We start from the raw sequence: 26,844 nt of genomic DNA, 5'->3' as shown, positions 1-26,844 counted from the left end.
GTAATAAATGCTGTTCATCCTATGAAGAAAGTGTGTTCTTCTGGTTCAAAGTGAATACTCTAATATTTTGAAGAGGATTAAGTGTGTATGAATGGTCTTTTCATGGCCATTGAACTTTTGCCACATAAATATGTAAAGGATTGAGAGTTAGGGCTTTTAACACTGTATGGAATTTGCTGTGAGTTTGGCAGGCTTTGGGTAGAATCTTCCCTAATTTATTTGATTTGGCATGAAAATCCAAAATTGTGGAATGTAGTTTTTAAATCTAACTTAAACACTATTGTAGTTCTTTCAAATTGTGAAAAGCTTGGCTTTATTTTTTTCATCTTCCAACTAGGTAGTTTATAATTCACACCGTATTTTGCTTCCTCACTGTGAAAGGTGTGGGGTTTTCTGTGGAAGCTCTTTCAAAATTTAAATTGAAGACTTTTCTAGAAGTGTAGATTTACCTTTTACATTTCGATACAAGCATAACCCACCTTCTCCCCTTCCCACCCACCAAGCAGTAGAGGATTTCATTGAAATTGGGAAGTTTTAGACTAGGTTCTTGCACGTTGTTCCAAACATTTTCCATGGTATAATTTGATGCTGTGGGGGTTGCGTTCCTGTAAATCTAAGTGGCTGAAAAGATCCCTTTTATTAAGGAAATCTGCACCCTGAACTTGGAGCTGGTGTTTGAGCAGTTTAGGAGAGTCTCATCTTAATGAGTCAGCCTTAGTTTCATTTCCTGTGTTTGCAAACACAATAGAAGGCTTTTAATTTCTTCCATGCCTCTTCTCTGTCTTCTGCGTAATACCTGATTTCTCAGCCATTCTTGCACATAACTAAAACTGTTTTGGTGATTATGCAGTAAAACCTATGCATGTAAAGGTAATTCCGGTATTACCTGGAGAAGTTAGAAAGATAATGATGATGCAGGTCAACAGTAATAACTTGGTTTGTAGTCTAGAGTATTAGAACTTGGTTCAGTTAGTTGTTTTTGTTGCACTGTCTGTTTAAAAGCTAAAAATAGCTAACTGCCTTTCTGAGAATGTCATGTACTAAAATGTAATATTTCTGACTATTTTAAGACACTTTTATGCATCACTGTTTTGCTGTTTTGTTGCTATTTATACCGGTTGATTTTAAACTTGTGCTTTATAATTACCATTGCAGTGATATTTTATGATGCCTTTGTGTGAAGCCAGTGATTTCTCCTATGGATAAGTCTAGGGCCACAGTAGCAGCTTTTGCAGAAGTGTTTATTTTCTCCTAAAAATAAAGATGTGCTTTACATCAATCTTAATATTTAAAAAAAGGATGCTGAGAGGCAAAACTAAACCCACTGCAGTAACAGAACCCTGGAGATCCTGTTTGCTTCTCTGGCATTTATAATAAGAAGGATTTGTTTCATGAAGTGACTTGCCTTAATGGCCATGTATGTTAAAATTGCAGACAGCAAGTTAGTTTGTCTTCAGCAAAATTAGTCTTAGTAGTTTTAGTACTCAGTTGTTACAGATTACTAAATATGCTAACGCTACGCTGGTTTGCAAAGATACAGGAGATGTGGGCTTTGGGAAGGTGTATGTATGTGGTAGTGACCAGCATACGCTGTTAGTGATGAAAACTATACAGAACCTTTAGTGTGAACCCTCTATTGCATGCTATTGTAAGCCAATTTTTTTTTTCCATGTAGCACTGTAGTATCAGGAGAACTTGTACAAAACCTTACAAGGACTGGGTTCTGGTACTGAAGGCAAGATAGTTCATTATTAAATCACACTGATGTAGGTTTCTGCTGTTGCTGTTGTTGGTTGTGTTGGCTTTTTTTTATGGGGGTGGTGGAGGTGGGGAGCTTTTTTGAGCCCACATCTTTAGTTCCAAAGTAGGACAACCTAATTTAATCTAGTTGTATTTTTCTGCCTCCTTTGTGTCAGAATGGCATCGTTAAAAGTCACAGGAGCGCTTTTTTAGCGCTTCCATTGCAAAATGGAAGAGTTATCGCAAACAAATTATTTTAAAGCTGAAGGTTTTTTGCATTTGAAAATCCTGGTGTCCTAGAGCTGCAGCGTTTCTTTGCCTAATAATCCATTGCTCCAACTCTTCTCCCTTCCCCTTCCAATGTGCAGAATCAGCAATGTGTTAGGGGATGTGGTGTTACTCAGACACGCATCTAGATTGGTTCTCTTGCAAACCACCTTTTTTTTGGCTGTATTTAAGCTTTCAGATATATATACATGAAGCAGATATGTACTGGTAGTATATAGAAGCAGCTCATTCTATAAGACTGCTTTTTCAGATGCACAGTCTGGCACTGGACCTAAAACCAGAGTAATGTTTCTTTGGTTTGAATGCAATTTAGATTTAACCCTAGCTGATGGACACAAGCAGTTGTTTCAGGATAGGGTGTCCAACTGGATGGATACTGGGTTGTTACTGTGATGAAATGTGGTTTGTAAAGCTAAATGCAGGAATTCCCCCCAGAACGCACTTTGTCTGTTTCAGTGCCGTGAAGTGCATTGGCACAATGTGATGTGTGACTAGTCAGACAGTTCATCTAAATTTTCATCCACAGCTCTCCAACATCTTTAATTCTCTGCCAAAATTGAGAAAGTTAAATTGCTTTTTACTCCCTTAAGTCGTTTCGTTCTCTGGTTAACATCATCTTCCCTTGTATTTTGCTTTGTTTTCTTCTTATTAATTTGTTCCCTTTTCTGTCTATTTTTTTTTTTTCCTACTGGTATTCTGGAACATATAACTTCACAGTACTGAATATGCAAGATGAGGGTCTTAACCATTGTTCTAGCCTCTTTGCATGCTGCTTTTTTTTCCCCTTGCTTGGATTTGTCTATTTAATGCATTATTTATTAGTTTGGCTTTTGTTTTGGGAGCAATGACCATCTTGTTTGCAAAGACTCTGAGATATGTTGATTGCTGTTAGCAAGTAAATTATGAGTATTCTGTGATGCTAAAATGACATTTTCTCACTTTTCTGTTTTCTTTCTCTTTTTTGTGTGTGTGTGTCTTTTTAGACCCAGTACAAAATGTGGTCCAGATCTTGGAAAAGCAGTACTTGGAAGAGAAGCGGAGTGCTCTTGAAGAGCAGCGGCTGATGTATGAACGTGAGTTAGAGCTGCTGCGGCAGCAGCTATCTCCGGAAAGGCAGCATCAGCATGGCAACGACAGGCTCTCCTACACTGCGCAGACTGCACAGCAGAAAGTAAATCTCTGGACAGAAGAGAGGTGAGAATACTGTAGTTAAACCAAAGGAATTAATAAGAACTACAGTGGGTGAAAGGTGGGGCTTGAACTGTATGTCAGAAATTGGTAATATTTTTTTGTGGAGTTGGCATGCAGCACAAGATCTGCCTCCGCCAAACTGTTAGCATTTAATTTAGGATTTAGGTTCTGATGTTTAACATGTGTACAAGATCTTCCCATTTGATTTAACACACAAGTGAAATGACAAGTAAGCATTTATTGATCAAGGAAGATGTGAGCAGAGTTGAAGCAGCATGTGTGTGTTTGCATCTTGGCAATGAGAGAAGCTTGCTGTTGGTATCATTGGAGAAAGAGGGACAGCATCTCCATGGAGGGAAGTTCTAGGGGAAGCGACTGACATGATTTATGTTTTCAGCATGCAAATAAGTATTCTGTCATTGGATTAATTCAGCAGGAAGAATGACCTGATGTATTAACAGGTTTCTTAGAATTTTATTTTAAAATCTATTTTCTTTTAAAATGGAAGCTTCATTATTCACTCAGCATTTTTTTCTACATGTAGTGAGTTTGAGTGCTATTACCAGTTTTTATTATTTTTGCTTTATTCTTCACCATAAAAAACAAAACCCATGTAGAAGAGGAGTCTAAACACAGATGGCCAAGATTATGTTGCAGCTTTCAAATTCAGAGTGTTAGAAATAGAACAGAACAGATCTTGGTTTACTTTTTGTTTGAGGTCTTGTTTTGTAATTTCTGTCCAATTTGGCCTGGGGAAAAAACCTAAACAAGTAACAAACTGTTGACCAGCAATTAAAAGAATGTTTGATATAGCAAGTATGGGGAGAATCAGTGCTGTTTCAACTTTAATTGAAATAATTGTTTGCCCCTCTAAGAGCTAAAAACAGTATCACTGGGAATTGAATGTAAAGCATTGCAGAGTTGTGGTTGGGATTTGCAGGCTTTTTTAGGGCTGCAGGAGGAGTGCAAAATGAGAAGCATGCTAGTTGGAATCACTGCATTTCAGAACTGCTTTGAGCAGCACAGCAAGGCTATCATGAAGTCATTGCAGCAGCAGAGATGAGAAGTAGGCTTACTGCCATGGGAAGTGATACCTCTAAAAAGATTTAGCAAAAGGGAAAAGGAAGTAGCAAAAAACTTGCCTTTCCTTGAGAGTTAAGAAGGGAAAATTGTAACAGATCAACTTAAAGTTAACCAATATAATCAGGTAATGACATAAATACTGAGAATCTGGAAAGGTGTCAAGGCTCAGTGTTCTGCCAGCCTTCCCAGTAGCTGTCAGACGTTTCTTAGGAGGGAACTTCGGTTTAATAAGCATTTTTGCTTCTCTATTTCATGGGTTAATGCTTTAGTCTACGTAATTGTTGAACTACAAGAAGAGTACTGCATTGAAAAAAAGAGGTGAATGAATGCTCTTTGTAGCCATCAGTAAGGACTGATAATGTTTTGGTGGCACTGACATTGAATAAAAAGCTTTCTGGAAGAACAAATTATCTGTTTCCTGTCCTCCAGAAGATCCTCTTAGGTATATATATATTTATTTATGGTTCTAGAAGGGGTTTAGGCTTCAAGAAAGAGCCTTTTTAAATAAGAAACAAACAAAATCTTTGAGGGATTTCTGCTGTAAAAGCATGGCAACATGGTGCTGTGAGAGGTTGTTTAACAACCAACTGACTAGAGGGCAAAAAGTGGAGGAAAAAAGGGGAAGGCTGGATGTGAAGAACATGTGAAAGAGCCAAGTGACTGGATTGCATGGGATTTGATTAGTGCAGTTTTAGCTCTTGTTCTGTTGCCATTGCAAATGAAGCTGAGCTATATTGGATCAGCCAGCAAAGTTAATTTGAAAGCTATCAGATGTATGAGGCACGTGGTTGTATCTGTCAGATCAGCTAGAACACATTGCTCAGAGTTTATTTTGGCTTTATGCTGACTATGGAAGGACAGATGATGCCTGACTTGGTCTTAAAACCTGTTGGCATAAAGTTAACCCATTGTAACTTTGAACAAATTGAGTTTATCGAGACAAGGGGGGTAGAGGGAGTATACTGCACCAGAGGTTTATTTCAGCATATTCTGTATTTGGCATCAGGAATCCCAGAGACTTGCAATGATACCTCTTGAGTGTCAGATTTAAGTTTCCCATGGTTTTGTGGCTTAAACAACTGTTTCAGGATTTCATGTTTAGTAGGTATTTGCTTTGGTTAATATCCTAATGGAGCTTGTCATATGTTTTGTGTGGTAAGAATTAGGAAATACTATCTGAAACAGTTTTTTTACTTCAGTTTCTGGAAGGGTGCTGGCACAGCTGTATATAAAAAGCCATAACTGTAGTGAGAACTGCCCATAGTAATTGGTTGAATTACTCATAAGTCTTCCTTATAGTCTTGAACTATTCCTTTCTAGAAAATCTAGCTAAGATTGGTGTGGGAGTCTCCCCACAACACTCATCAAATGATAGTGTCCTGTATCATGGAAGGGGAACTGATGTAGCTGAGTCCCATGGATCTTACAGCACTGGAAGTTCAAAGCTGCCTCCTGTTTCTCAGGCTAGGCAGTTGTCTTGCAGTGGTTGCAGGTGTAATGCACTCAAGTACTATTTAGTGACTAATTCTTGACTCTACCTTTGTTTTCTGATGAATTACAAATTATAGCTGTCTGTAGAATGTGTCAGTCCCATGGTCTGGAATTGCTTATTTAATCTTGATGGTCTGGATAACAGAAGCAAGAGGCAGCGGGAAAGGAATTTCCCTTATAATGCCAGGAGTAAATATGGAAGTGGACTAAAAATCTGCTGATAGTAGCAGTTATTTCAGATCCAGCAAAACCTACACTGTTGCAAACTTAGGCCGGATAGGGGAGCAAAACAAAGCTGCATGTTTTAGCATGTTGAAGGCACTAGAATTCAGGGCTGCTTGCTAACACTGCTGGTCATTTACCACTTTGGCATGGTACCAGCAAACCAGCAGAGCGCAATTTGAATTACCCAGAGATACTTGGAAAAAAGATAAACACTCAAGGAGAATTCTGTTTGGAGAACAGTTGTTTGTGGTTGGTACTATAAAGACACAAAAGGTCTAAGCTTACATGAATTAAGACAAATAAGAAAATTTTTCCTGTATTCACAGCAAGACCTGTGAGTTTATTGGGTCATCCTAGGCTTTCCATAGTGTGTTTTGTAGATATGAGAAGTGTATTTGCACAAAATGCACTGTATTTCAGTAGGGCTTTACTCAGAAAAGCTAATAAGCCATACAGGGGAGTTCAGGTCACCAAAATATCTGAAGTTTGATCATGAGTTTTATGAAGATGATGAGACACAGTAAGTGCTGTTGGGATTACAAAGAAAGGCAGAAAGGGGGACTTTGCATTTGCTCAGAGAATAATCATGATACTTTTAAAAGGCAAATTAATGATGAGAATCGCAGGTGAGAGTGTATCTTGGTATCGCAGGTGGAGGTATAGTATGTGTCATAGCAGGCTTGCCAGCTGCTATGTTAGAACAGATTTGCTCAGACAGGCCTTAGAAACCTCTTTGGAATTTCTCCAGAGACTAGTAACTGTTCAGAGTGCAAAAGCTTTAACCTGTGCTCCTTCATCTATTACTTGAAAAGTACTTTGGATGTATAGGACTTAAATAATCTTAATGGGTACACTTGAGATGGCTTAGTATATGCAGGGAGCTCTGGGGGTCTGTTGCGCTGCAGACCTCGCTGACATGTAAAGCTGTGGCCTTCAGTGATTGCAGGTTCCAACATCACAATCTGAGGGAAAGCAGATTTTATCAAGATGAAGTCTCACATGTTGGGACTGGTAGTTTCTGTGGAACAGGACTCCAGATTAAAGACAGACAGCTGCAATTATGTTGTTTCTGGAAAATTGGAAATGTCCTTGGGGCTTTTAACAGATCATCACTGTAGCAGCTTCCATAGAGCTGTATGCTTTTATTTGGGCATTACTGTGCTAGACTCACCTCAACAGTCATACGTTTGTTTAATGTAATCACTGCTTTTCTTCAATAACGTTGTCTGACACTGTTTCGTGTTGGCTGACATAGTTCTATACAGCATTTCTTCTTAAGCTTTTTTCAAAAAAGTCTTTGTTAGCACCTCTATTTGCAGCTTTCCAATAATAGAAATAGGTTTCTGTGTATTTTTCATGTTACCTACTGCACCACAGGGATGAATTGTTTCGACAGAGCCTGGCTAAACTTCGAGAGCAGATTGTAAAAGCAAATACACTGGTGAGAGAAGCAAACTTCTTAGCAGAAGAAATGAGTAAGCTAACAGATTATCAAGTAACACTTCAGATCCCTGCTGAAAACCTCAGTGCCAACAAGAAGGTAATGACAACAAAGAATCCTGGAAAATGTAATTTTATGGCTGCTCTAAAATATGCAGATGTATATAACAGTCATCTAACTTGAGGCCATCACATGCTGCTTTTGTTAGATTATGCGTATGCAAAATATGAGAGCTGCCTGACTTTAATATATTAAAGTGAATAATTGTAAGTGAAAATGGGAACAGAGCACTAAATACGGCTCTTCCTGTTCTTTCAAGTGTATGATCACCATATGCACATGCGGTCACAATTGTCAACAGACATTTGTGCTCTGTTGCTGTAAAACCTGTGTTTTAGTTAAGCTTGCAAAAATTACTGTGTTTTGTTAGATACCTGCAGTTTTTTTGTCTTAAGGCTTTTCTAGTTGTAGTCCTGCTGTAAACATAATGATAGCAATTAGGTTAAAATACTTGTCATAAGTGATTTTATTGAGAGTTCCTGTGTGAATAGTAATTGTCTGACAAAGACAAAGAGGTCTGGATCCTCAGGGGTGTATAGGGTATGCTGTGTTTGAGGACAGAGATAGTATGGCTAGCATGCAGAGAGAAGCCAGATTTTCGGCATTTTATTCCTTTTTAGGAATGCGGTTTGAGAGAAGAGTTAAACTACTTAAATCCACCTTCCCTGCAGTGATTGGTTTGTTTTTTTTCGTCTGATTTAGAGGGGTGCGATAGTAAGTGAGCCGGCTATTCAAGTGAGAAGAAAAGGCAAAGGTACTCAAGTGTGGACCATTGAGAAACTAGAGAACAAATTGATTGACATGAGAGACATCTATCAAGAGTGGAAGGAAAAAATTCCTGAGGTATTGTATATATTTTCTGAAAGGGATCAGAGATTTAGTTTTCTTTTAACCCTTCTTAATATGTTGTACGTTTTAGTGGGGTAGAACTTGATCTTAAAATGTGAAATATTCTGTAATTTTGTTTGTATGTCCCCCAGTATTAAAGCAGGGAAGAGATCAATTGAAGATGCATAGTCTACATCAGTATCTCCATCCAAACTAAGTGGCATTTCCAGAGAATTTTAAGTAGCGTGTTAGCCTCAGCAAATTAGTGTAAGACTTATCAAATGCTTGCTTGTTTAGTGGCAAGAGATAGAATGAGATTTGGTGTTCCAGAAGGTGTCCTCTAGGTATCCAGGTAGAAGTGCACAGGAATTACATCTTGCTGTCTTGTGGCTGATGGGGAGCACCTAAATTACTTGTATCAGGAGTCATTCTCAAGTGTGTTTGAACAGCTGTTGTGCCTTTGTTACATGCCTTGGACGGGACAGTGGGAGTCTCTAAAATCATAACACAGGGGAGGTCAAGCACTTCATCTGTGCCCGTTGAAGACAACGATGATTTTGCTGCTGACTTTAGTAAGAACTGATAGCACATCCTTTGAATTGTCTGCCTGAGCCAGGATCACCCTTGCCATGACCTATGTCATCCATAATGCATGTGTTCTATGTGCTACATAGAAACATGTAGGTCAAATGCATGTGTTGAAGGTGGAGAAGGGAAGGGGCTAATAAGCCCACTGAGGAATGCATATGGTGCTAGGAATCTGCATGATTTCTTTGTGGCTGTGTATGGCGTACTTGCATAAAAAGTGCTGCAGATGTGAGCTCTATGGGAGCCTTAAGAACACTCACAGGCCTAAGTGGGAGTCATCCTGCACTTTCCCTTTTGCCCTTGTAGTGGTATTCAGCAGCCAGACCAGCTGTTCAACTTGGGGATGATTTGTCCTCTCATTTAAAAAGCGTAAGCAGAGCAGGAAAGTAAGGTGAAAGTTACTGAAATCAGTGGCTACTCTGCTTGCTCATGATAAAATCTGCTTTGTCTTGACATCACTAAAAAATGTAGGTCATCATACTACTATCATTATAAAGAAAGGATTGTATAATGGCTCATCTCAAAGATTTCATTTCAGACTTGATATGCTTCTAGTCTCCTTCTACTCCTGTAATAGGAAGGGACAGAAAAGATTGGTAGTGACTTAATTTTTGTGCCATGATCTTATACCGTGCGGTTATTTGGGTTTGTGTTCTCATGCTTACAGTTTCTGACATAATTTTTACGATCCTTCAAACAGATCAGGAAGCTGATTGGCAAAAGAGGTGATCCTTTTTACGAAGCGCAGGAGAACCACAATTTAATTGGCGTGGCCAACGTGTTTCTGGAGTGCCTTTTCTACGATGTTAAGCTGCAGTATGCTGTGCCCATCATCAGCCAGCAGGGAGAGGTGAGTGGATGGTGGGCTGGACCTTTGTGGGCACCCTCTGTGCTGGGAGACTTTACACTTGTAAGCAAGTGATGCTTACTGCCTTCTTTCCAAGTGAGTAAGTGTTTTAAGTGTTTTACAAATTGCTATGTGTGTTCTCTGTTTACTTGCTTACAATTTGCCCAGCTGGTAGAATGAAATTCCTAGTATCAATGTAGGTAACTGAGCAAAACCTGGCATATTAAGGTTCTGAAGTACAGTATACCTTTTCTGTTGTGCGTGAATTAAGATATTCTGTAGTTATAAACGTATTCTATTCCTTTCTTCTCTTTTGCCATGGTTACTTTTCATTTGGTGATTGAGGCAGTTCTGTTTCTGCACACCTCCTACAGTTAGATATCTACCATGTTAACGTCTTATAAGTCCCTTATGCACAGGTTCTCAGTATTTGTCTTGCCTTAGGTTGCAGGACGGTTGCATGTTGAAGTAATGCGAGTCACTGGGTCCGTCCCAGAACGGGTAGTAGAAGGAGATGACTCATCGGAGAACTCCAGTGAGAGTGGGAGTCTAGAAGTCATGGATAACAATGGAGAAATTATTCACAGAGCAAAAAAGCTCTCCTGCAGGGTAAGTGAGAACGCATGATGAACTTAACAGTTTCAGGCCTTTGGAACTATGTAGTCAGTCCAATGTAAAGTACTAAGCAATGTAAGCTGTCACTTGCTTAAAATTCTCTAAAGAGAAAAGAGACTTCTTGGCTGTTGATACTTTTGGATTACATATTTAGTTCGTGAGCAATTTGCCGTTGAAGAAGAAACAGTCATATACATGACAGCATCTGTTTTGTCTCCTCAGGTAAAAATAAAAGAGGCAACTGGACTGCCACCTAATCTCTCCAACTTTGTTTTTTGTCAATATACATTTTGGGATCAATGTGAGTCAACAGTAGCGGCACCAGTGGTAGGTCCAGATGTGCCTTCACCTCAGAGCAAAGATGCTCATTTTACAGTGACCTTCTCTCACTGCAAGGTAACTATTATTATGAAGTAGTGTTACCAAGAGGATGATATATTTGAGACAAGCTATTTAGAATCTGGGCCTTGCTTTGCTGTGGGAAGAAGGAGGGAATCAAATCGTGTGACTAATGACATTTGACTATACTTTGGAATGCCATCATATTTTGCTTCATCACTTCTTCAAAATCTAGCAAAATGAAAAAATCTTTTAAATAGTGGTCTTTTAAATTCAGATGTCATCTCTAATGTGTGGCAGAAATTATAGTTTTTATAATGACATCTTATTATATACTTGTTCGGTAAGCTCAGTAACTTAAAGATCATTAGAGCTGTGTTGTTTTATGGAAATTTTCAAAGGATAAAACAGAATATGCAGAAGCATAAATTGCTGAGGTGTATTTCACAGTTTACTTGACTAAAGTCAAGCTTTATGATCCAAACTGTATGGTCTTACCATGGAGGAGTTAGTTGTTTGGTGTGTCCTTGCAAGGTAGGTGAGAAGATAAAATTATTTCATTTGATTGGATGTGATTTGTTTTTTCTTATTGTCAGGACTATGTGGTGAATGTCACAGAGGAGTTCTTGGAGTTCATTTCAGAAGGAGCTCTTGCTATTGAGGTGTGGGGTCACAGATGTACTGGCAATGGCAGCTCTGTTTGGGAAGTTGATTCTCTTCATGCTAAAACTAGGACATTGAGAGACAGGTACAAAAAAAGTTACCCATGAATGCTTCCATCAGCTTTCTAAAGGCTTTCTAATACTTGTGGTGCCCACAGTATAATTTGGTGAGGCAACCATTAGTTTTTGTGGGGTTATTGTTTTAGGTGGAATGAAGTAACTCGAAGAATAGAAATGTGGATTTCCATACAAGAATTGAATGAGATGGGAGAATATACTGCAGTTGAGCTCCATCAGGCAAAAGATGTTAACACAGGCGGGATTTTCCAGCTTAGGCAGGTACGTGTATTTCCCCTGTCTTCTTATTCATGCTTAAAATTGATTCTTCATTTTATTCTTAGTGTATCTCTGCTTCTCTATCTCTTTCTTTCTGTCTCTCAATTACCTGTTCAGGGTCATTCTCGCAGAGTTCAGGTGACCGTGAAACCTGTACAACATTCGGGAACACTGCCTCTCATGGTAGAAGCAATTCTTTCAGTCTCTATAGGTGGTGTGACTGCCAGGTCAACCAAACTGCAAAGGGGCTTGGACAGCTACCAGGTAAGACATTTTTTCAATTCCAAAAGGGACTTCAGCACACTGGTACATGATATTTTGCAGTTTTATACATGTTTGAGGTTCATACTTAAAATGTGAGCATAAGGCATTAAATCTCCTTCTTTTTCCAGCTTATAGCTGGGTGTATAACTGGTGAAGTACTGAGTGTGCTATCTGAATATATATAAGCAGGAGGAATATGTATTTTTTACCTTTACGAGTAGAAGTGATTAATTTTAGATTCCTAATGCCATTAGTTTCCCTCCCTTACAAGGATGGTGAAAAATGAGGAGGAGAAAAGCAGGGGAAAAAATGTAAATTAGTAGAAAAAAGGTCCTATAGTCAAATATTATTTACATTTTCAAGAAGACTGGGTTGTTATTTGATCAGAATCAAAAAGAGTCATCATTCAATGTGAAAGGGCCATTTCATATAGCAGAAAAAGTCCTTAAGGGAGTATAAATGACTTCAAGCTGATACTGGACAAATTCATATTGGAATTAAAGCATGATGTTAATAGTGATGACAAAGAACAAGTGGAATAGGCTACCATAGGAAGCAAGATGCCTTCTGTCATAAATGTTACATTCAGAACCACAAGTAATTATAACCTTAAAGACAGATGAAACTGTAAAACTTGAAGATGGGTGGTATGTTTGCTCAGTCCTGTTTCTGGCACTGTATTCTGGTGGGGAGAGATTACTTTTTTTTTTCTAATTAAATATATTCCCTAACACTCAAATCATGGCTGAGCTGCTATATCCTGTAATGAAAAAAAGTATCTGTTTCTACCTGTTAGTAAAACTGTGAGTGTTGTAATCTTAACATTTTCCAAGTTTGTGGCAGAAGTGTTTGTATTCGTGTTTTGGGTTATTTGTGTGAGTTTCTGTTGAGAGAAATGAATGTTGTTTTGTGTTTTACAACGTTTATTTTCTCCTACCAGAAGGAGGAGGATGATGGTGGTGATATGGATAGTTACCAGGTATTGCTGCTGTTGCTGTCAATCCTGTGGCATGGGGCACAGCTAATGCTAATAGCCAGCAACTTTCAAATGAACAAGCATACGGAGCAAGCAAAAGCGGCTTTGAAATACATATGTGCTGTGCATTTAAGAGGCTACCTGGGCTATAAACACTGTTACTTCATTTTACCTTGTGACTTTATACTCTTGCAGCGTGCTCTCTTCTCTAGTACTTAGAAGTCAGCTCTCCTAACTGGCTACATGAATTCCTATGTGAATAAAAGCTTAGAAACTGTAATTTAGAATGAAAACAGTTTCCAGTGGCTATCATAGGGAAAACAACAGCCACCTGCAGCTGCAGGCATCTTTCCCAACCAAATTATACAGCAAAGGCTTTTTGTTTGTTTTCTAAAGAAAACGTCGTAACCTTTTAAGTTGTGCAGTTTTCTGAAATGCTTGTGGGAGAGAAAGGGGAAGATGCCAGCAAGGAGGATACAGACACTTCAGTGAAGCAATTCTTTTTTTATCTAAACAAAACCAGACATTGAGCCTGTGGTTTTTCTGTGTGACAAGTAAATACTAGACAGTCACAGTTTATGCAATATAACAGAATACTCACCTAAGAGGTGACAAAGGGCAGAAGAGGAAATGCCTAAAAAAAACCCCACATTTCAGACTTATTTCTAGTGCAGCGTTATGCAAATAAAACCAGTTAGGTGAGAATGCTGACATCCCTTCAGATAATGTTTTAGGTTTTACATCAATCTCAAAAAACATCAAGGTACTAACTTCTTGCGGGCTGTTTATGCGCTTCCTGACATATCACAGAGAAGAATGAACCAGATTTTCTGTGATACCACAAAGCATGATTGCATGATGGGTTTTGTCTGCATGAGAAATCTTTTAATTGCACTGATGGCAGCTGCTAGCTATGGAATTTTGTGCAGGTTTGAGGGCGTACTGACCTGTCTAATCTTCAGGAGAACCTATGATCAGCTGATGATACTTGTTTTTTCCTATTCCATATACTATGAAAAAGGTTGATTGCCATTTCTGTGAGTAATTAGCCTGTGGTGTATAATTCTGTTCAGCAACTGAGGCAGTCACATTTTCCTTTCCTTCTGTTGGAATTGAGATTTGAAAGCAAATACGCTTCCATTCATGGGTGATGAGGTACTTAATCAGTGTGCATGTCATTCGGGGTGAAGACGGTTTTCTGCATCATGCAAGCTTTCAAATATAAATTCTGATGAAATTCACTGCCCTTTAATCTTAACAGTGTAGCCTAGTAACTTTCTTTTTTCCTTCCATTTTAGGAAGAAGATTTAAACTGTGTTCGAGAAAGGTGGTCTGATGCACTGATAAAACGGAGAGAATACTTAGATGAGCAGATTCAAAAGATCAGCAATAAACAAGGTTTGAAGCTTTAAAAGTTCCTGTCATAAGTCCTTTATTCCCTATACCACGAAACACGTATCTCATATTTAACAGTAATCTCTTTCTCTATAGAAAAATCTGAGGATGATCTAGAACGGGAAGCCCGGCTGGTCGAACAGTGGGTAGGGCTGACAGAAGAGAGGAATGCGGTGTTTGTTCCAGCACCAGGCAGTGGAATCCCCGGTGCCCCTGCAAACTGGTATGTTCAGAGAAACCATGGGAGTGGTTAGTTTTCTGCACATGAGCAATACATGTGAGAAGGTAAAAATCTCAGCATGTTTTAGAGCTCCCCATGTTTTTCTCTAATACTACAAATTCTGCTCAGCTGGCAGAAGGCTGGAAGAAGGTCAGGTGCTGGTTCAAATGTAAAAAAGGTTTGCTTAGTTAACAGAGTACATAAAGTAGCTTTGAGATAGTTTGAGGTAAAATACTGTTATAATAGCACTTTAAAATTTTACAAAAAACCTGAGGACGTTATCCTGTAGTTTGACTCCTTTCAGAAAAGGAGGGGTTCAAAAATGGATGATAGAACCCGTGATAATTTCATTGATAAGGAGGGGGAGGGGAAGAAATTCTGATTTCAAAGGATGCGTTCTCTTCTGTTTCATTTGAATTTCTAATATTTGAATTTCTAATATTTCTCTTAATTTCGTTTAAATTTGTGTTTTAACTAAGATCATTGGAAATGACCTGCAAAAATGAGGAATGCAATACATTAGATTTGGGAAATTGTGGACAAGAAATACAGCTCTAACCAAGTGTATATTGATGATTCTGATAATGTCTAATATCTCTTCTTCATTGAATGAATGATGTAGTGATACTCTTTCCTTGCCATTTTTTCCTGTTATCCACTTGAACTGTGGTGATATATCTAAAAGTGTATTTATTGATTTAAAGTTGTTTGAAAGTCTGTTAACATTTATGAATGAGATGACTACAACCAGTTAGCTTTATAAGAAGCAGAACAGGATGTTTAAAACTGTCATACAGCAACTGAAATGTGCTGTGCAGTTTGAATCAAGTTTTGGCAAAGCACTATGTTCAGCTTCAAGTGTAGATAAACAAAATATTGTCTGCAACATAGGCATTCAGATTAGTCATCAAAATGTTGACAGCTGTAGTCATTGATTACAGTTAATGAGTCTTGCATGGAGATCTGTTTGCCCAAATTAGCTTAGGCATGAATTTGCCTTCCTTCTTCCCAGCAGTTTGTTTTGTTTCAGGATTCCACCTGCAGGAATGGAAACACATATACCTGTCCTCTTCCTTGATTTGAACGGTATGTTGTAACAGCAGATTAAGAAAGTGGGGGGGTAGGGAATTAATAAATGGAAGAATGAATCTGAAATGTATGAAACCAAACAAGTCCTGGCAATGGCACTGTCTAATATGGCTTGTAAAATGCTTTTTAATTCTGATTCTGTATATTGGATTAATCATGTACAACTATTTTAAGCTAAAGTTAAAAAATGAGGAACATGTGAGTAAAGTATAGCCTATACAGCAGAAAATTGTGTAAGAGAGCAAGTTTAGTTTAAATCAAGCAGCAGATAAGAAAATCCTGTGAACATTTTGATGCGCAAATCCAAGTGTCATTAAAGCACTGATGGAGAATCTCCCAATGCTTTCAGACCTCCTTCTACTGAGGTGTCTGTAGAGTCTTAAACAACTGTTTTAATAAAGAGTGTGTTAGCATTTTATTAGAGAATCTAAATGCTCTCCCTTTGAAGGTATTTAGTTTTACATGTGAGAAAACTATTGATATGTGTTCTTAAGATACAGATACACACTGTAAGCAGCAAGAGACGAGTTTGCATGACATCTAAGGACTATTTAGGAAGCAAGGCTGTAAATATAAACCTGAGGCATAAATCAAAGGAGGATCCACAAGCCTTGTCACATCCAGCATTGCAGTGAGGGCTACCAGATGTGTTTATGTAGGCAACACATGAATACCTGCTTTAGAAGCTGCTTTTGGAAAATTATGTACACTCTTTCCTTCATCTGTGCTTACAAGGAATATTTTTATTTGGTTTTTTTTTTCATTATCAACAGAGATTAACAGACAGAAGATCAAATAGGATATTTAATTAGATTGATGGATCATTCCACAACTTGTTTGGTTGGTTGGTTTTGTTTAGCTTTTAGACTCATGTAGCCAGAACTGCTATTCTCGTTTTAAAGTTTTCCTGAGACATCAGAAGTGATTTAACTAAGAGATGAGCTGGTTAGGCTGACAGGTGGATAAATCGAAGTTTTCTGGCTGGGCACATTAACATTATGAATACCTAGAAATAGTTTTGAATTCAGTTTAGGTTACTTGAGAATGTGTCCTGCTGGGTCTTAGCCTGGTTTTACTTCCCTTCTTTTGTATGCTGAAATAGTATTCAAAGTACTGCATAATAAGAAGATTAATCAGGATTAGATGTATTATGAAATATGGGTAGCACTTTATTACAGCTTTGCCTCTTATATATTAATATCCTTTGGTATAAAACTATGTCATTCTTTGCACATTTGTTTCATTAGCTGATGACCTCAGTGCCAATGAACAACTTATAGGTCCCCATGCATCAGGAGTTAACTCAATACTACCAAAGGAGCATGGGAGTCCATTCTTTTATCTGCCGATCATAAAACACAGTGATGATGAGGTAAATTGTTAGCAAGCCTCCTTCTTGACAACTGAAGCTTATGTTAACAACTTCTATGTTTTATTTTCTACTTGTATGTATTTAGTCATTATTATTGTCTTCTTGTCTTAGATGTACCTAATATACACCGTCTGTATCTAGTGCTGCCTTCATTTTCTAGCCTATTTATTTAGAATTGAAGAGTGTATGACTTGTTAGCTCTTCTGCCTTAATTTGGAGGTAACAAGTCTTAGTTGCCCTTGGCAAAAGAATAATTCAGCTGCCTAACTCAAAATCCCTTTTTCTTCTTTCCTCACCCCTTCATCATTCCTCTTGAAGGCTCTTGATTCTTCAGAGAAAGCCACTTCATTTATTGTGCACACTAGGCAAAGCTTAGTATTAAAATAAAGCCTTTTCCTTTGTAATACACAATTACTTTTTTTTAAATGTAAAGTTTGGGAACTGGTGGAAATGAATCGAGCTTAAACCCATTTTGGAGTTTCTTTACTCATTTCTTTCACATCGGATGCCAACTTAGGCCATTGCTTAAGAGACCCTTTCCAGAATAAATGGGATGCTGAACCTGGGGAGGAGGGAGAGGGGGGGGAAAATGGTGTTCTGCAGGATGGGAGCATGTTTGTTCTGTGTGGGCTTCTATAACCTAATCCAGCACAGAAGGAAGATGTAATGCTGAATTTTATTAAATTTTAGTACAGTTGCAGTAAGATTTGTGTTTCTTCTTCCAGTCTTGCTTCTGCTTTCCTCTCTGTCTCCAGCTGTGTGAAGACTTCCTTTTGTGGCAGGGTTTGCACAGTGCAGAGATCGGGTTCATGGTGGTTTTCCACAATATCTTAGTACCTTTATTATGCTGTTTCTGATAAATTCCTTACTATGAAAAGGAGGTTTGACTCCACTTTGTTCAATGATGCTTATCTTTATCAATGATGCTTCTATCTCTCATGAAATAATTGTTCTGCTTCATATTAAATCATTGCAAATTAAATCTGTTGTTAACAGTAGTCAAATCTTTGATTTCCCTTTCTTTTCTTTCACTTTGTTTTTCTGCGTAGGTTTCAGCCACTGCTGCCTGGGACTCTTCTGTCCATGATTCAGTGCATCTGAATAGGGTGACGCCTCAGAATGAGAGAATTTACTTAATAGTGAAGACTACTGTGCAGCTCAGCCATCCTGCTGCAATGGAGCTGGTGTTACGCAAAAGGATTGCAGCCAATATTTATAACAAGCAGGTAGTAAGTTTATACATAGTTTTAATTATTATTTTTGTTTCATATCCTTAATTTTCTTAGCTACTTGCTTAATATTGTGTAAGTTTGGTCCCACCTATTCTTACAAAAGATAGATTTTCATAGGCTGCAGTGAAGCTGTGCACTCCTTTGAACTGTCCTCTTATCAAGCTGATGTGCTTCAGAGTGTAACAGGTGCTCCTTTTGTAACAAAGATTAAGTTTACCTTTTTGTCTCTACAGGTTGAAATGTTCTTTGATTCAGAGAAGTTTGCAATAGCTTATCTAATATAGGGTCACTGTAGCCACTCTATTCCTGAAAGCATCTCTGGGGCCCTTAGATGTGCCATGTAAACACAACAGATCTTTTTTCTTTCTGTGCTACTTCCTCTGTTAATTACAAACTAGGCTTGTTTCCCACCACTACCCAAATGTATAGACTCTCTACCCTCTTTAACATGGTGCTTTTGGATAGGGTATTTTCTTTGGCCATAAGAGTGGTTGCTGTTCCCCTTGCTTTGCTGCTGCTTTGTGGGCTTAGACAGTGAGGTGCTCACTGAAATTGTGTTCCTTTCTGTTTCCTAGATGATTGAGACCAAGACTGTATTTCGGAATTGCTCCAGATTTTACAGTGCAGTGTGGGGGTAGAGCACAAATCAGCTGTAGTACTACTAAGCGGTTGCTAAGCAGCTTTTTACATTTGGTATATTATCCTTGGCCAATTTCATTTCTCTAAAACATGTTATTAGATGGAAGTTTAAAGTTTACAGTTGGTAGTGTAAGGCTAACTAACCTGATAGCGAAGCTTATGATTACAACAATGAAAACTCTGGTTACTATTTCAGTTACGTGTGGCTATTGCAAAAGAAATTTTCTACCTGTTTAACAGGTGGCTGACAAAATGAGAAATGATGGCGGAACAGTTGGACTTGATGATCTTAAAGGTCATTTCCAACCTAGCTGATTCTCTGATTCTGTGATCTGTACAGTAGAGACTTCTTACAACTCCAGTTTTGGTGTTAAAAGTTACTACACCAGGATAGAGCATCAATGCAAAATAGGAGGAAACTGTTACTGATTGAACTTACCATCATTGTGTACTGGGCACAGGGCTGTAAAGAGTACTTAAAGGATCATTAATGCTAAAAAGGAACTTAATAAATTACAGTCTTTTTGTAGCAAAATAAGTCTTTGCATTGTGACCTTTTATTTCTTAGGATGTCATAAATAATCATTATCAATAATAATTGAAAATTACTTTGTTTTTAGAGTTTTACCCAGAGCCTGAAAAGGAGGATATCCTTGAAAAACATATATTATGCCTGTGGAGTGACATATGAAATAGTATCCAATATACCAAAGGTAAATTATACCATATTTCTCTGGCAAATTCACTGAAAGGAACAGAATGACCTACTGCAGTGGGTGATACTGATTGGAAAGTAAATGTCCTGCTTTGCTAATATGAGGCAGCTTGCCAAAGTGTATATACTGGAGTGCAGTGTTGAGATCATGTTTATCTTTAAACAGTTGAAAACTCCACAGTTTTATTTTCTTTTCTACTGTGTTTAACTGTGTTCTTGTAGTAAAGCTGGTTTTGAAATCACATTAGTGTCTACAGGGAAAATATAGAGGGTATTCAGAGGAATGTCCAGGTCAGTGGAAACAGAATAGCTGGGAAAATGAGTTTGCAGGAATATAAACTGCTTTATATAAGAAAATCTCAGAAATTTTAAATGTACTATACAATTTATTTTAAAGGCAAACAACCTGAACAAATGGAAACACAAATAGTCTTGTCACCATGTGATGGTTACTTCTGTGCAGTAGAACTCTAGGGAAACCACACAGCATATCTGCGATTTGGGAAGAAGTTGTGCTTACTTGCGTAGGAAGTTTCCATTAGTTAATCCTTAACATAGGTGATTTCAGGTTATATATGAATTATTCCTAGAAGTACATTGACTACAGCAAATATGCAGAACTTCTCCTAAACATGACCTCTTCTTACTTCAGCATCATTTATATGTGTATTGAAAAGACTTGGATCATTGATCATAACTAGGATTACTGATTAAGTTAACAATTATAGATTTAAATTAATTTCCAGATTGAGGTGGTCTAAAGATGTGAATCAATACCTTAAAAACAATAGGCTTTAATTATTAAAAAAACTCAGTACTGTAACTTGTAATTTAGGCTACAGAAGAAATTGAGGATCGTGAGACTTTGGCGCTGATGGCAGCAAGGAGTGAGAATGAGGGCACATCTGATGGGGAAACGTACATCGAAAAATACACACGTGGTGTGCTGCAAGTGGAGAACATTCTGAGCCTCGAACGACTAAGACAGGCAAGGAAAAGGCACTTCATGCACCTTTTGAACAGGATTATGAGAATTCAAGTAGAGATGGTTGGTCTGTTAGAAATATGAAGTGTTTCTTGGGTTTTAGTTTGGGTTTTTTAGTGAATATTGGGTGGATAAATGTAAGACTGTTACTTCTGTGAAATGTCAAATTCCAGTAGTGGTGGGTCTAATACTTGGCAGGGATGTAGTTCTCAGAACCTGAACAGGCAAAGGCCAAACAGTGAATTTCTGGTAGATTGTGGTGGTTGTGTGTGCAAATTAAGATTTGTAGATGCAAGCCCTGTTTGCTGTTGACAGCCACACTGGAAAAACTTTCTATCCTACTTGATCATTTCTTATGAGGGAGCTGTGGCATTCATTTTAGTATGTTCTCTTCTTTACACAGGCAGTCACAGTCAAAGAGGCACTCTCCACCAAAGCGAGAAACATCCGTAGAAGCATCAGCACTCCAAATGTCCACAATGTAAGAACCCTTTATCCTCTGGTAAATTAGTACTAATGGGGCAGGGGGTGCTGTTTGTGTGCTGATGTGATGCTTGCACAGTGTGATAAGGTAACGGTTATTCTGACTTGGGACTAACCAACCTGTAGGAAAGTTGTCATGAATGGAAATTTGGAGTTGCTCGAAGCCCCTCCCCACAGTGATGCATCCTAGGAGATAACAAAGTTGACAGGGAAGTGGGAGGGTTGGTTGGAACTCTTCTTTTAGGAGGATATTTGGTTTGGAAGTAGTTTAGGATGACAGCTGCCCTGATGGCCCTCACTTTTACTTCCAAGTCCCTTTAACTTTTATCATAGGGTAAGGGATAGTTTCCATTTTGTGTGCATTTCCTGTGTTCTCCTATCACCCACTCATACAGCACAAACATAGCTGTGCTTACAAATAATCTTATCTGAAAAGAGATAACAGAGAAGTTGTTTCTGCAAGGCATTATATTTTATAAAGAAAAGGTACGCATTTTGTCATTCTGCCTGTTGGTGTTCTGTAGGTATCCTGTAGCCGACTAGATCTTTCTGCCTGTGATGAAGATGAAAAGGTATGTGCATGTGACAACAAAAGGCGTGCATTCTCAGATTATTTTTTGTCCTCTTTGAAATGTATTTGAAAATTGAAAAAATAGGAAAACAGTGTTTTTAATGGTGTGTTTACATGTCTTCAAAATGCTGCACTAGTTACGTGTTGTTTTGAGTTAATCCTCCTTGTCCTTCTTTGCTCTTCATCTTAGAATTGTATAAACTCATATGTAAAGGGGAAGGTTTAGTAAAACTTACTTTTCACTGAAAATCTAATTAGCTTCCAAACAGTGCATTTGTGTGAGACAGGGAAATTGTGTTAAGTCAATAACTTGACATTTCTTGGGGGGTGATGGGGGCGAGTGTTAGTTTTTTGGTTTTAACCTGCCTTTGAGTTTACCTGGTAATTTTTCCATGTTTGCCTCTACCAGCATGCATATTTATGTTTTTTTGTTTCTCAGGGTTGGTCTGAAAGTCACCTAGATATATCTGACTGTTGTTCCAGTTATCAAGATGTATCATGCTATGGTACTTTACCCAGGGAGTCGCCTCGCAAGAGTAAAGATGGCAGCGGTGAGACTTCAAAGCATATATATAATGACAGTGTTTGTGGGGGTTTTAACTGCTGCATTAAACTGAAAATTAAATTCCCAGTGATCTTTTCCTACTAAATGCATTATCCAGCTTCTTACTTTAGTATCTAAACATAATCAGGAAGTAGGGTGAAAGGGAGAACTCTATAAAGACATCCAGGAAAGGATGGGAAGTTGGGGGTATCCAAAAATACAAGAGGAGATCAGAAGAATGAGCTAAATGTGAATGAAAACAGTAGAAGGAGATTAGGGGGGGAGGGGCTCTGTGTGTGAAGGGGGAAGAAAAAGGAGCTGCTGTTGTTTTGTGAATTTGAAAATTAAGATGCTCTTGTCAAAGTGTGGAGGATCCTTTTGCAGGTTCTTCATGTGATTTGGATATTTGCTCTGCTGTGTCAGTGTGTCACAGGTGCCTTGTCTTCTTCAGGTCAATTGATCAGGCAATACAGATAGAGATACTGCTGCAATAAAGTGGGGCTGTGAGTTTATTCATTGCTTCCTTGCCTGTAATTTCCTTTTGATCATCCTGGTCATGCAGAATTGCTGTCTTGGTTCCAGGGCAGAACTGCAGTGGGCCGGGGTCAGGAAGCAAAGAGCTGTCAGTTCCAGTTTCAAAGACATTTCCTACTGTTTTTATGACCAAGATGAAAATGAGAAGTAGTGGAGCCTCAGAAAGGAGGGTGCAGACACTGCTGCTCTTTGCTCTCCTTCTGTTTCCAGATTTCTCAGCAGGTCGTAATCTCCCCTCACTTGAGCTCTGGGTTCTCTCATGCTTGGGCCAGTGATTGGATACTAAAATACTGACATTTTTCTGTAGCAGCAACTTGCAAAAGCATGGCTTAACCTTCAGTTGTTTTGAACTATGCTCCTGCATTTAAGATATGAAGAACTGAAATACAATATTATTGCTTTTTTACCTAGGTGTTGTAGCGGAGAATTCCCATGCTTTAATGGCCAGCCCTTTTAAAGCATTTTCTCCTCAGCCACCAAAATTTTTCAAGCCCTTAATGCCAGTGAAAGAGGAACATAAAAGGAAGACCCCCCTTGAAAGCCGACCTCTGCTTAGTCAAGAGGTAATCTTTGAAAACCACCTGCTTTTTTAAAGGAGATTGAGTGGTTTTGTGTGCTTGGCAAATCATTTGCAGCATGCATCTGTTATAATAGAATTTTGTCATTCTCTGGTAAAATTAATTACACTGTTCTTTGTATGTGTGGGGTTTTGGTGTTTGTTTTCTTTTACCTAAAACACTGGGGTGGTTTTTCAGGTCTCGGTAAGTATTCTCCTTTACAGGGTACTTGTATTTTAAATTAATAGTAACCTGCATTTTTCCAGCAAGATGTTGTTGGTGTGTTTCTTCATAGATAAAACATAATCCTGTGAAAGTGTTCTAGGGTGGTTATAATTCTGACCTTTATTCCTCGACCTAAAACACTGTTGGGAGGGGTGCATGAGTTTCTCTACCTATTAACTTGAATTTTGCTGTATGTATGGCCAGCATGGGTGTTTCACTTTCATCATGTCTTAATGCCTCTCTAACTTGCATGCATTTAGTGTTGTGGTTTGTGTGATGTGTTGTGTGTCTTAACCTTTGCAGAGCATGCCTTCACCTCAGGTGCATTGCGCTGGCTGTGTTGTGCCTTCAGGAAGCAATGCCAGCAGCATGCCCGTAGAAAGCAATAGCATACATGAGGAAAAGATTGTAAGTTTTGAACCAGTTTCTGTTATGAGAGCTGGTGGTGGGCTTAATGCTACTGCAGCAGAAAAATTGCGTAATGTGGATGTAATCGCTTGTGATCGATTGAAACTAAGGGTTATAATGAACGGTTGCTTGCCTGGCTTGCAAATGCAATCTGTCATTGAAACTAACTTGACTGGGTGTTTGCATTTTGTGTTTGGTTGGTTGTTTTCTAACAGTTGTTTTCATTTAAAACTGGTAGATGATTTGTCTTGTGGGATGGGTGGGAGAGGGGCTGCTTTAGTTCTTACAGGGCACAAACAATCAAGTAAAGGGTGGTTTAGTGAACCATGTTACCACTCTAATATACTTTGTATGTTACCCAGATTTTGTGACTATACCCCAGAGTAAATGGAATGATCCCATTTGGTGTAAGTAACCATGCATTTAGGTGTGGGTACACTATAAAAAGCTTCTCATAAGATTGCCGCTCTAAATTAACCCGCAGCCTGTCTTCATCATAATTCAGGCAGTGAATTGAGGTGGAGGGGTTTTATTTTAATCTTCACCTGCCAAATCCTTTTCTCATTGCTGCTTCAACAAAAGGTTTCCATCATTTCTGCTGTATCACGGACTTTGTTTTGGGGCTCTGGAACATGGCTGTAAATACTTGCTTTAATCAGCGCTTTAGATCTGAACTCCAGAAACTTCTAATTATTTCCCATAAGTATTCTAGGCCTCTTTTACCATAAAGTGCTAGAGATGGATTCTTCATATTTTACAGTTATTTTTATTCCTCCCATATAGGCAAGCCATTAAAAAAATCTGTTTGCATTTCTAATGCTGTTTTGTAGGCTGTTGCACAAAAGTATCCTTTATATATTTGAAGCTTGGCTGCTGGTTCTGGGTAACAGCTGTTTTCTTCTCAATCATGTTAGTTTCCCATAAGGTAGTTGACATACTGACTCACACTGAATCACTGCTACAAATAGCATTGAAGGTATTTGGAAGACAAAATCTTCTGGTGGGTTGAAAAACATCCCTTGGAAACTAAATTGTTAGGAAAATTTCCTTGGCAACTTTGGGGTGGTTTTAATCCCTTGAGTGAAAACAGGGTCCCACCCCATGCACGCCTGGAATTAACCCAGGCATTTGTCTGTACTGCTTTCCAGAGATAAGCAGATGCTTTCAGAACTGGAAAAGGGCAATGTCCTGTACCAGGCTTTTCCAATTAGAATGAAACTAATTCAGCGTAAGCCTACTGCAGCCAGCAGGGCCCTGGAAAGAGCTGTTCTTTCAGTTCTCAGCTGCTTGCCTCTACCCTTGCATTGACTTCTCCCTTGTATCGACTGAACTTTTTGTTCTGTTGCATAGGAGGTCAGATCAAGGGAGCTGATCTATCCATCTGATGGCTATGCTACCATGGAGTTATATGTCATTTGGATCTACTCCCCTGTCTGGTCATAGGTCCCCTGTACCTGTGGGTACCAGGGAGGCAGGCAAGAACTAACAGCTGCTCTTGGAAAGAAGTCTGGCTGCTTTGCATAGGCCTGCCAGCTTTTGGTATTAGGTCCACCAGATGGTGGCTTCTGGGGTCTTTTATCACTTTAAGGAAGCCTTTGTAAAATGTAGGCTTCCAAGGCTACCCTGTGTTTTTGTGAACTGGTGCAAATCTATATTCTAACTAGGCAGGAGGATACATTTCACACATTTGGATGAATAGTGCTCTCAGAACGAATTCAGAGATTACACCAGGGCAGCGTCACAGCTCCACATGAAACTTCAGCCATCAGCTCCTCACTGTCTGATCCAAAGTGTAGTTTTCACATTATTAATCAATACTGTAAATTCTCATGCCAGGGTACACAGCCTCATGCTCCTAGTTAATCACTTGCTGGTTGGTGTCACTTCAGGTGTAATACTTGCATCTTTGAAGCATGTAAAAACTGCAGTAGAAGTAAAGTAACTAAATGATACAGGAAGCTAATATTAACTATTAATGTTAGTGTTCTGCATCTAAGTAGGCATAAGAATGATATTTGGACTTTTTCTTGTGATTCTCTGAGATCTGTTCTTTTCATGAATATTCAAAACACATCTGTCAAAGGAAGGAAAAAAAATAAAAGGCAGTTAGCAAAACATTTTTATTCAGTTGGCCTGAAATAGAGCGTTCAGCCTAAAATTTCAGACAGTACTTCCACATGCATGTTATATTGCAGCTGTTTAAAAACAGCACCGTGACATGAGGACATGTTCCATATAATATATGAGTACAGTGGAATATGTCTAGTGGGAGGGGGGTTGGAACTAGGTGATCTTAAGGTCCTTTCTAACCCAAACCATTCTATGATTCTATGTTTAGTGGTGGGCTTGGCAGTGTTAGGTTAACAGTTGGACTGTATGATTTTAGAGGTCTTTTCTAACCTAAAGAATGCTGTGCTATGTTAAGGTCAGATTAAATGTTTTCATATTAAGCATGTTTGAATACTGCCTGTAATTAACACATCTGAGGGGGCTTTGGCTAATGTCAAATCTTCCTAGCAGGAGATGAAAGTTAAAGCACAAGTGGTGCAGCCACTAAATAAGTCTCACTGATTTTTAAATTGGTAGAATGGGAGCTAGCATCTTTGAGGTCACTTGGGAGGTATAATTTGGGGATTTGAAAACCCAGATACTTTAGTTTTTAACTATGCAGTATCTTTGTTACAAAGTAGGTGTAAGGAAGCTGCTCTGTGTTCTTGCTTGCTTTGCTTCTGTTATTGCTAAATCTTGATGTGAAGTCTTGTCTCCTTGTTCTTGCTGGCACATTCTTATCGTTGTCAGTTCTGAAGTCTGTTTTTGATTATACCCTTTCTGTTATGTCCCAGGAAATAGCTGCAGTTTCTTTACCATCTTTTCAAGGATTTTATCATTATTTCTACCAAT

At 38.6% G+C, this 26,844-nt stretch overlaps 1 protein-coding gene across 5 annotated transcripts in view; it reads left to right on the top strand.

Annotated features, from left to right (window-relative positions):
* KIF13A (kinesin family member 13A) overlaps nt 1-26,844 on the top strand; it is a 108,562-nt gene that overhangs the window by 74,493 nt on the left and 7,225 nt on the right. For 2 of the 5 annotated variants that reach the window (XM_061449553.1, XM_061449552.1), the window contains 22 exons: nt 3,012-3,222; nt 7,396-7,558; nt 8,222-8,362; nt 9,636-9,785; nt 10,227-10,391; nt 10,620-10,793; nt 11,333-11,484; nt 11,605-11,737; nt 11,852-11,998; nt 12,939-12,977; nt 14,273-14,372; nt 14,466-14,592; nt 15,620-15,675; nt 16,926-17,050; nt 18,100-18,276; nt 19,542-19,634; nt 20,472-20,624; nt 21,025-21,102; nt 21,629-21,676; nt 22,115-22,226; nt 23,165-23,316; nt 23,839-23,943. In XM_061449553.1, the coding sequence (XP_061305537.1) occupies nt 3,012-3,222; nt 7,396-7,558; nt 8,222-8,362; nt 9,636-9,785; nt 10,227-10,391; nt 10,620-10,793; nt 11,333-11,484; nt 11,605-11,737; nt 11,852-11,998; nt 12,939-12,977; nt 14,273-14,372; nt 14,466-14,592; nt 15,620-15,675; nt 16,926-17,050; nt 18,100-18,276; nt 19,542-19,634; nt 20,472-20,624; nt 21,025-21,102; nt 21,629-21,676; nt 22,115-22,226; nt 23,165-23,316; nt 23,839-23,943 (2,801 nt within the window). The remainder of the gene's footprint in view (nt 1-3,011; nt 3,223-7,395; nt 7,559-8,221; nt 8,363-9,635; nt 9,786-10,226; nt 10,392-10,619; nt 10,794-11,332; nt 11,485-11,604; nt 11,738-11,851; nt 11,999-12,938; nt 12,978-14,272; nt 14,373-14,465; nt 14,593-15,619; nt 15,676-16,925; nt 17,051-18,099; nt 18,277-19,541; nt 19,635-20,471; nt 20,625-21,024; nt 21,103-21,628; nt 21,677-22,114; nt 22,227-23,164; nt 23,317-23,838; nt 23,944-26,844) is intronic. The other 3 variants (XM_061449554.1, XM_061449555.1, XM_061449556.1) reach the window with 3 other exon arrangements.

The sequence above is a fragment of the Pezoporus flaviventris genome, unplaced genomic scaffold, assembly GCF_033815535.1.
Source record: "Pezoporus flaviventris isolate CSIRO_AGI_PZ_B2104156 unplaced genomic scaffold, CSIRO_AGI_Pfla_v1 ptg000007l, whole genome shotgun sequence".
NCBI classification, from domain to species: Eukaryota; Metazoa; Chordata; class Aves; order Psittaciformes; family Psittacidae; genus Pezoporus; species Pezoporus flaviventris.
Note: the sequence above shows the minus strand (reverse complement) of the source record. Positions and strands in the feature narration are given on the sequence as shown.